General features: G+C 47.1%; 1 protein-coding gene across 1 annotated transcript; it reads right to left on the reverse strand.

Moving 5' to 3' along the window:
• Window positions 1-1,629: 1,629 nt before the first annotated feature.
• On the reverse strand, window positions 1,630-9,571 carry KLHL38 (kelch like family member 38). The gene is made up of 3 exons (XM_024740961.1): window positions 8,219-9,571; window positions 3,250-3,355; window positions 1,630-1,919 (listed from the first exon to the last, which is right to left on the reverse strand). Exons 1-3 carry the CDS (start codon window positions 9,569-9,571, stop codon window positions 1,630-1,632), a joined length of 1,749 nt encoding a protein of 582 aa, XP_024596729.1.
• Between the last annotated feature and the right edge of the window lie 738 nt (window positions 9,572-10,309).

Consider the following 10,309-nt stretch of genomic DNA (forward strand, 5'->3'; position numbering starts at 1 on the left):
AAAAAAAAAAAAAAAAATTGAACAAAAAAGAGAAGAGGCTGAAATAAGGCCAGCCAACAGCTCAGGTGACAGCGTCCAGGATGACCATCTGGGGAGGGTGTCTGGACCACAACCAAGTGGTCTGGGGAGCAGGGCAGAGCTTCAGACCCCAGCAGGAGAAAGAGCGCAAGAAATACAAACTAGGAAGAAAGGAAAAGTCCAGAACATGGACGTGGAGAGCTGGATGGGGAGGAAGGCGTCAGCTTGGGGGCACCGTGGTGCCAGGCTCAGGGCGGCAAAACTCATCCCGGGTGGGGAGAGGACTTCGCCTCCCTTGCTGGGCTGGTGGGGGGTGCAGGCCAGGATGGGGATGGGACCAGCAGGTGAAGGTCTTCTGTGCCTGCAGCTGAGCGGGCGGTGGTTCTCGACCTCACTGCACGTACATTACAATGATCTGGGCTGCTTTTCAAAAATACAGAGCTCTGGTCCCACCTGTGAAAATCCCTGTCTGTCCATCCCAAATGGGACGTGACCCCATTTTCAAACATCTTCCCAGGTGATTGTAATGTGCTAGCAGCTTCAGCTAATTCCTGAGTTTGGGACTGAGCCAGTGTGGGAGGCTCTTTGAGACAAAGAGGGCCATAGGGAAAGTCAGCCCTGGCATTGGAAGGGCCGTAATTGCGGTAATCTCTCAAGGAATTTGTTGGCTTTCCTCAGAACAGCAATTCTCATAACATTTACCAAATTGAAAATCCTGCTTAATTCTGTAGGTTTACAGCTCCACAGAGGCTAGAAGAAAAACATCATTTGGCACCAGAAACACACTTTATTCTGCTGATGCAGATAATTTTGCAAACGCTGGATACTGAGTTTCACATACTCTCCTGGAATTCCAATGCACTACATCCTAGAACGCAGAGAAACACAGTCATGGCAATTGCTATTGCTGCCACCTGGACCAAGTGCGTACAGAAACCCTCTTGGGTGTCTTTGCCCTCTCATTGTGAACTTCTGTGATGTTCTGGGAAGATGTGTTTTTTAATCCACTCAGCATTTATTTCTTGCTTTGGGGAACCATTTCTATCCCATTATGTGCAGTTCAAATAGGTTGTCAATGACAACCGTTAACCCCACCTCTGCCCGTAGAGACATGATCCAGGACAAGCCAACTCTAGTAGCACAACCTGGAAGCAGTGATTGGCTCAAGAGGGAGGCATGGAGTTCAAAAAGGGCCAATCAGCATCGTTTTGGGAGGCAGTTACTATAGGGATAATGGTAAAGTTCTTCCCGAAGATGCCAAGCTAGAGAGTGTGGGTCTGGATTTATCAGTTGCCATTGTTCTCACACTGTGTGGATAAAGAAGCTTATTTGTAGAGTAGAGCCTAACAGAGATGAGGTAGAGAAGGAGGGAGGGAGAGAGGGAAAGGGAGAGAGAAAAGATGGAGGGGCAGAGACAGAGATAGAGACAGAGACAGAGAGACAGTGTTCTGTCAACAGTATGCTTGGTCCCAGGCCTCCAGGCTCTGGAACTTTCAGTTCTGTGAGCTCTCCCTACACCCTTCCAGGGTTAAGCTTTTTGGAGCTGTGTTCTGTCTCTTGCAACAAGAGCATCTTGACTAGGACAGATGACTTCTCAGTTTCTCGTGGGCTTCAGGGGGTGGTGGAGGGGTGAGGGATGCACCGGAGAGTGAGGCAGGCATGGTCAAAGAGCTTATGAGGCAGCTGCCCCTGGGATGTCCAGGTGTCGGTCTCAGGGTCGTAGCAGTCGAAGGAGGCCGAGTCCTCGATGCTACAGTCCGTGGTCAGATGCCGCCCACCCGTCACGTAGAGCTTGTTCCCCATCACCGCGGCCCCGTGGTGCATCCTCCGGTCTTTCATGTCTGCGCATTTGACAAATTTGTTGGACTGAGGGTCATAAGCAAGGATCCTCCTTGTGTAACCTGAAAAACAAATGGCATATCGACAGGGTCAGCGATGCTTATTTGGGACTGGAGGTCAGCGGTCCAGGGACCTGTCTGATCTCTGTCATCGCCTAACCCTGAGGCTGGACTCTGAGCTAAAGCATGGAATGTTTCCATAACCTGCCCAAGGTCTTGTGTGTGGCAGAGCTGGGATTTGGACCCAGATCCGTCTGACTTCAGTCTCTGCATCTTAACTCGAAGTGAGGGCAACGCTTATGTCGTTCGTTCTTAGATAGAGAGCAGAGATTCCAGTGCCCCTCTCAGCCTCGTTAGCTTTTTCATCTTTCTCATATGCTCATCCAAGAGCTTTAACAATCCCAAGACGGAGCCTTTGGGAACTCAGAAGTGGGTCCCCACGACAGCCCTATCTGGTGGGTACTCTTCTGATCCCCATTTCACAGATCAGCACGCAGAGGCACAAAGAGATGAATAACTTGCCTAAGAATGTACAGCCAGTTAGTGGCAGAGTCAGGATTTGAACCCAGGTCTATCTGACCCCCAAACCAGCCCTCCTAACCATAGTATTATACTACAACTACAGAGAAATGATCCCTTAGCAGCTAATCTTATTTACAACAGCAAATGTTTTTCTGAGTATTTGCCCCGGGTCTGGGATAGTGCTAAGTGGTTTAGATAGATGAGCACATTTTATGATCACAACTCTGTGAAATATGTTCATTATTTCATTCCTTGTTTGACAAGGAGAAACTTCTGGATGAGAAAAGAGCTTTGTCAAGTCATCCACACTCCCCTAGTTGGATGGGTGTACTTTTATTTTATTTTTTTAAATTTTATGTGGGGGAGTTGTTGATTTACAATGTTTTGTTAGTTTCAGGTGTAGAGCAAAGTGGTTCAGTTATGTGCTTTTAAAAAGACTGTCTTGGGACATCCCTGGTGGCGCAGTGGTTAAGAATCCACCTGCCAATGCAGGGGACATGGGTTCGATCCCTGGTCCAAGAAGATCTCACATGCCACAGAGCAACTAAGCCCGTGCGCCACAACTACTGAGCCTGCGCTCCAGAGCCCGCGAGCCACAACTACTGAAGCCCGTGTGCCTAGAGCCCGTGCTCCGCAACTAGAGAAGCCGCCGCAATGAGAAGCCCGTGCATGTCAACGAAGAGCAGCCTCCGCTCGCCACAACTAGAGAAAACCCACGTGCAGCAACGAAGACCCAACGCAGTCAAAAATAAATAAATAAATAAATTTATAAGAAAAAGAAAGACTGTCTTGTAGAAAAACATCAGTGACCATTTTCCCGTGGGAGATGCCAGGTTCGTGTCCAGCCTCTCGATCTTCTGTTAAAACTCACCTCCCACGATGACAATCCGCTCCCCAAGTACCACGGCAGGGGCACATACATTCTTGATCATTCTCGTCTCCATTTTGAACCACGTGTTTCTGGAAATGTGATAAACCTGACAGAGAAATATAATCACGGCACTGCATTTTAAAGTGATAACGTTTTTAAAAGATAGAAATAGTAATTAAGAGGGTGAAAGAACAGTGATTTCTCTTTCTTTTCACTTTTTTTCCCAGTTCTTAAAATGTAGTTATCTTACTATCAGTAAACAAAATATAATTAAATAACAGAAAGAGTTAAGTGTTTGTAGTATGTGTTTGCTTACCTTGCTTGGCTCATTTCTTTCCTTTCAATGAGAAATGGAGCAACTTGGACATGCGTAAAACCAGTGATTTTTCAATCATTTTTATTTCTGGCTCATGTTTAAATTTCTAAATGTTCCAGCGTATCCGAGAGCCTCTTAGGGCCAAGAATAAATTTAGGGCTAAAAGAGGAAGGCTTTTGAACAACAGGTCATGCCTGAAAGTCATTAGAATCCTAGAAGAAAGTAAGCATGAGAAAAGGAAGAAAGAGCAAAGAGGTGGAGGCAGGATTCCTTGGCCTTCGTCTGAAATAGAGCAGCAAATCATGATGCCCAGAACACGTGCTCCTGTTAGATCCCTCAGTTTAAAGTTTAAGTGTCAAATGCCAATTAGTGCATTACTGGCAGAATTTAGCACAAGAGATATAGGATGAAACGAAGGAACAAAGTATTCCAATATTCTTGACCGGAAATTCTTTCTGTACAAAATATTTTTGCCACCATATTAAAGGCCTTATACTTTATCATTTCACCAAATTTGATCTTCACAACCATCCTATGATGTAGATACCATTACTTCCCTCTATTTTCCAGATTAGACCATTGAGGCTGAGAGAGGTGAAATGACATGCTCAAGGTCACACAGCTAGAGTAGTAGAAGAGCTGGTCTGATTGAACCCAGAATCTGTGCCTTTATCCACCACACTCATGGCTCTGCTTGGGGCCATGGAGATGCGGCTTTTCTTTCTTTTTTTTTTTAAATTTAAAAAAAGCATTTACTATTTTAATTTGCTTTTATTTCAGTATTAGTAGTGTTTAAAGATATTTGGTGATGGTTTGTACTTTTGGCCGTGCCCTGCAGCATGTGGGATCTTAATTCCCTGATCAGGGATCAAACCCGTGTCCCCTGCAGTGGAAGCGCAGAGTCTTAACCACTGGACCGCCAGGGAAGTCCCTTTTGTAGATTCTTTAAATTGAAGTATAGTTGATTTACAATGTTGTGTTAGTTTCAGGTGAACAGCACAGTGATTCAGTTATATATATATATATAACTGAATTCAGATTCTTTACCCTTATAGATTATTACAAAATATGGAGTATAGTTCCCTGTGCTATACAGTAGGTCCTGGTTGGTTACCTATTTTATATGTGTGTGTGTATATGTTAATCCCAATCTCCTAATTTATCCCCCTGCCACCCCAGCTTTCCCCTTTGATAACTATAAGTTTGTTTTCTATATCTGTGGGTCTGTTTTTGTTTTGTAAGTCAGTTCATTTGTATCTTTTTTTGTTGTTTTTTTTTTTTAGATTCCACAGATAAGCAATGTCATATGATATTTGTCTTCCTCTGTCTGGCTTACTTCACTTAGTATGATAATCTCTGTGTCCATCCATGTTGTGTGAATGACATTAGTTTATTCTTTTTTATGGCTGAATAATATTCCATTGTGTATATATACCACATCTTCTTTATTCATTCATCTATTGATGGACATTTAGGTTGCTTCCATGTCTTGGCTAGTGTTAAGTAGTGCTGCAATGAGCACTGGGGTCATGTATCTTTTTGAATTATGGTCTTCTCCAGATATATGCCCAGGAGTGGGATTGCTGGATCATTTGGTAACTCTATTTAAAATTTTTTAAGGAACCTCCATACTGTTCTCCATAGCGGCTGTAGCAGTTTACATTCCCACCAACAGTGCAGGACGGTTCCTTTTTCTTCGGTGTGGCTTTCTTGATGGAGGCTTTCAAGACCGAAGCCCTCTTGAAGTCTCTGTCCGTCCTTAAAGTTGGTGAAGCATAGAGGAGGCCACAGCTAGAGACAGGGGCAACTACAATGGCTGTCAAGCCTCATGGTTTCATCTGCAAATATGTAGGAAACACTCTTTGGAAACAGGAGGTCCTTGGAGGAAAAGCAAACACTGGTTGCATTTTACTTGAGTAAATGGCTCCTGGCTTTCTGTTCTCTATTAGCTTTGGGGATGGTTTCAAAAATAGATTAAACATTTGTTCACAATCCTCACCATGCCACCAGAGCGGATGAGGCAAGGACAACAAAGGATGGTCTTTGACCCATGGAGGAAGTGATACTTTGTTATGGTAAAGGATTTGCTTAACGCCATCCAGCAATAGGGGTAGAAAGAAGGCCAGGTAGAAAGGTACGCGTACACACACAATTTGCACAGTAACGCCATGGCAGCCTCGTCCTTAAAAAGAATGCTTGCGTGCAGATAAACCATCCGATGAAGAAATCTTTGAACCTATACTTGAAAATCTAACCTGCCCCATCAAGTAACCCCAAGCATTCATCTTGAGCGATATCTGAATGAGTACAATTTCCATTACAAAGCTAATGCTAAGTAGATAAGAAGAGCTTCCAAATTAATACTTTCCCCATTTCCCCTTCTCATGACTGCGGTGTAAAAGGATCTCTCACATGTTAGTGTTTTGGTTTTCGTTTTTTGGCTATTTAAGCTTCTTGTTTAATCGTCCTAAGCATTTCTTGATGAGGTAGCTTAGAAGCTTTTTTGAGCTTTGTATTTATTCTTAGGAATCGGTAACAATTTTGTAATGTGAAATCATCAACATAGTTGTCGACTTTATTTTGAAAAATCGTTTTAAAAAAATGTAGGAGGGGCTCTAGCTTTACACAGAAGCTCTTTATTACACCTGTGTTGTGTGGCCAGAGCTTGGAGGGGATCAGAACATGTCTCCCTTGGCTCAAGTAAATGAGTGGGATTTGGAACAGACTTAGAATCTGCCTAGATGGTCAGCGAAGAGTCGACAATATGGGCTGGAGAAGTGAAGGAGAGAGAAAAACAAGAAAAGGATTGCATTGAAACGATCACTTTTCTCTGTTTCCACTGGCACCAACTTAGTCTGAGCCGCCATCATCCCTTGCCTGGACCTCTAGAAGAATCTCCCAACTCTCCTTCCTTTGTCCACTCACGCCTCTTGCAGTGCCTTCTCCACAAAGCGTCCAGGAGATTCTAAAAATGCAAATTTGACAACTTCACCGACCCTGCTGCTCTTAGGCGTGAACCCCAGTTCCTGGAAAGCCCTGCCAGATCAGCCTCATCTCCACACTCATCCCCCCAGGAATGTTCTGGAATTTCTGTAGGGGGGTCTCAGGGGCAGCAGTCTGGTGGAGGGGGTTGCTTGCGTGGCTTGGGAAGGGGGCTGAGAGAGATTATGGGGGGACTGACCATCCCCAGCTCCGCCTTGGTGCACAGACTTGCTGCAACCTGGTCATGCTTTCGGCACCTCCAGGCGAAGGGCCGTGCCCCTTTCTACTTCGGGGCCTTTGTGCCAGCTGTTCCCTTACCCGGGAACGCCACCCCTCCCTCAGCAGGTGACTGTGACTCCTGTTCCAGACGCAGACGCAGGCTCATCTGCTCAGAGAAGCTGCCCGCCCACCTCTGTCCACGTCAGAGCCCTCTGTCCACCCTGTGCGTCCTCCTCCTCTTTTTTTTTTTGCGGTACGCGGGCCTCTCACTGCTGTGGCCTCTCCCGTTGCGGAGCACAGGCTCCGGACGCGCAGGCTCAGCGGCCATGGCTCACGGGCCCAGCCGCTCCGCGGCACGTGGGATCTTCCCGAACCGGGGCACGAACCCGTGTGCCCTGCATCGGCAGGCGGACTCTCAACCACTGCGCCACCAGGGAAGCCCTCTCCTCCTCTTTTACTCTTCATCCTCACCTACCTTCTCTCTTCCTCTGCCTCTCTGCTCAAGTCAGCTTAAACCAACCTCACAGAGTTCCCTCCAAAGTTCCCTGAACCCTCACACCCTCCCCGATTCCCTCGAGACTGGTTTAGGGCACCCCTTATGCTCTTAGAGCACCCCTCTATTCAGCATCTGAATTGCAGTTGTCTCATAAGCTCCTGGAGGGTAAGTGGGATTTACTGCTCATGTCCATGTCCCCAGGGCCTTCTCTGTGGTTGGCACCCAATATAACTCCTCTAAATGAACACAGCAGATCTCAGGGGCCTCCTTGATTATATATCACGTAGAGGCTTGAAGTTTTTCATATCTAGGTGAACTGCAGAGATTAGAACTTGTGTCAAGGTGGAAAACACCCAGTATTCTGACATTTTGATCTTTATTAATCACACTTCTCAGAGAGCTTGTTAGTGAAATTAGCATCTACCTATCGTTAAGGCAGGGGTTCCACAACCTGGCTGTGCCTTAGAATCTCCTGTAAACGTTTGTACAGTAAATGTCAAGACCCCATACATAGAGATTTTGATTCAGCAGATCTGAGGTCAGGTTCCTGGGGATTTGGTAACAGACTATGGACCAGTGCTTGGGAGTCTTCTTCTAAGGCCTTACTGATTTTGGTTAGAAGCATCTGCAGTATTCCTGTAGGACTTCACTATCTGGCATTCGATGTGTTCTAGGGAGAACCTTTAGATGTATCTGATGTACCTTTGTGTTAATCTTATACAAAAAGAATTCATAAATGGATAAAATCTGGCTGAAATTAACCTAACTTCCTTCCTTCCTTCCTTCTCTCCCTCTCTCCTTTCTCCTTCCCCTGCAACTGACAAGCATGTATGTATGTGTATGTATATATATGTATGTGTTTGTGTATGCAGTGTACATATGTGTATATGCATGTATTTATGTATGTATATGTGTGTGTGTGTGCATGTGTAGCCATGGTGGGAGGGACCATTTACCTGGATAAGGCGCACAGGGTTCTGCATGATGTCCTCTCCTCCAAAAAGGTAGAGTCTTTGGTCTTTCACAGCGACTGCAGGGTGGAGGACCCCCAGTGGCATGCTGGCCATTCTCTCCCAGACGTTGCAGATGCTGTCATATCTCTCCATGGAGCCCATGACCCCGTGTCCTTCTCCAATCCCCCCGATGGAGAAGATGAAGTTCTTGTGGGCAGTGCTTCTGTGGGAGTAGCGGGCTGCCAGCATGGGCTGCCCCAACCTCCACTGATTGAATTTCAGGGAAAAGATGTAGACCTTGGGGCTGGGCACACTGTTCCCCGCGTCCACCGCCATGCCTCCCAGCAGGTAGATGCTGTGGTGCAAGGTGACGGCCGAGGCCTTATACAGCCGGGCCGGGAGTTTAGCAAGGCTCTGCCATTGGCCGGTCTGTCCGTCGTACAGCAGGACGTCCCTGGTGGTCTGCTGGTTGTCCTTCCTTCCACCCAAGAGGATGAGGAAGTCTTGGTAAGAGTTTCTTGGGGGGACATGCCACAGAGGTTGGAGGCCCGGGGCACTGGTGGTGCTGTATGGAGAAAATATCTGCCTCTTGGCTGTCTCCAAGATGGTCTGGCAGGGGGGCGAGGACTGCAGGAGGGTGTCGTTGGCAATGAAGTGGTAGAAGAAGGCTGGGTGGACGTACTGCAGCCTGACCTGCTTGAACAGTTCCTGCATGTATTGCTTCCGGGTCTGGAGGTCATGCTTGATCCAAACCATGAGGGCCTCGAACACCTTCTCCTCCTCTGCACAGAGCCCGTCATCTCCCAGGTAGTCTATCAGTTCCAAGGCCCAGAGCTCCTTCAAATCAGCCGATGCGGCCACCTCTGGGAAGTATGTCAGGGCCACCTGCCTGGCTTTCTTCCTGAGGGTCTCACAGCTGAAGATTTCAGAGAGTCTGATCATGCCCAGGCAGTTGCTGGGGGCCAGCTGGCTCTGGAGGAAGGAGGAGCAGGCCTCAAGCAGCCTGGGGTACTGCAGCATGGAGGCGGCCTCCATCAAGGGCAGGACGCTTTCCACTGTGATGTGTGCCTCGCCCGTGTACACATACAGGATGATCCGCTCCAGAGTTGCGGAGTCGAGGCCTTTCAGCTGGACTTTGGGCTCGCTGCTCTCCCGGAAGTTGCTGCAGAACATGGCCCAGAAGTAGGGGCTGCTGGAGGCCAGCACGCTGCGGTGGCAGGGGATCTCCCAGGCCCCCGTGCAGATGCTCACGTCAGTCAGGATCCTGCTTTGCCTCAAGCCATTGAGCTGCCTCAACAAGTCAGAGGAGAAGTCATGGTCTTTGAAGAGCAGCCCATCTGGCGATGCCTCGTCCATCCTACAGAGATGGGGAGAAGTCCCGAGAGGGAGCACGTGCTGGAGGGTTTAGCTGCGGCGGCTCCAAGACTTAGAGCACCTATGTCCGTTCAACCAAGACGCCTGTGGGTATTGCCAAGAATATGGCTCAGTGAAGACCAGAAAGGGAGACCACCTGTGGCATGGGCCTCACAGCTGACACCTCTCTTTTAGGTTACGATTACTCTCAAAGGTAACAGGCAAATAGCATCTGCGGACAATCTGAGAAAAACAAAACAAGAAAAACCAAAAAAAAAAAGAAAAGGTGGTTGGATAAGTTGGGCAAGTTGAAGGTGGCAAATGGTCACGTGGTCTGAAATGTTAACCTGAAGCAAGATGACAGTCTGTGCATTTGACCAGCAGAAGTCTGTGAACCTTTCTCCAGCTTCTCAGCATGTCTGTTATTTAGTAAACTCATCTAAACATCTTTCTGGGTGTTAGTCATTCCCCACAGGTGTCATTCTGGGGGTGTGGCCTCTGTAACAAGACAGAAATGAGGGATGAAAGTGGACCTTTGAGATTTTTTTTTTCTTTTTTAAAGCATGACTTCACAGAGTCTTGTGGGTTTTGTTTTTTAAATGAGGTAAATAGAAAGCAGAGACCAAACAATACCCTGGACAGGGTTTATTGGATGGCATCTGGCTGCCCGTCTACCTGCAGAAGAATTAAACATTCGAGCTATTTACCTTGTTTTGCTGCAGTGACATCCACCGATACCTG

This window comes from Neophocaena asiaeorientalis, unplaced genomic scaffold, assembly GCF_003031525.2.
Source record: "Neophocaena asiaeorientalis asiaeorientalis breed wild unplaced genomic scaffold, Neophocaena_asiaeorientalis_V1.1 scaffold177, whole genome shotgun sequence".
NCBI lineage: Eukaryota > Metazoa > Chordata > Mammalia > Artiodactyla > Phocoenidae > Neophocaena > Neophocaena asiaeorientalis.

Bases quoted from the DNA above. Each gene is read 5' to 3' on its own strand.
- KLHL38 (XM_024740961.1), bottom strand. From the start codon at position 9,571: ATGGACGAGGCATCGCCAGATGGGCTGCTCTTCAAAGACCATGACTTC. The intron at 3,356-8,218 runs GTAAATGGTCCC...TTTCTCTGTCAG, and splicing joins ACCCTGTGCGCCTTATCCAG to GTTTATCACATTTCCAGAAA. The intron at 1,920-3,249 runs GTGAGTTTTAAC...TTTGTTTTTCAG, and splicing joins GCGGATTGTCATCGTGGGAG to GTTACACAAGGAGGATCCTT.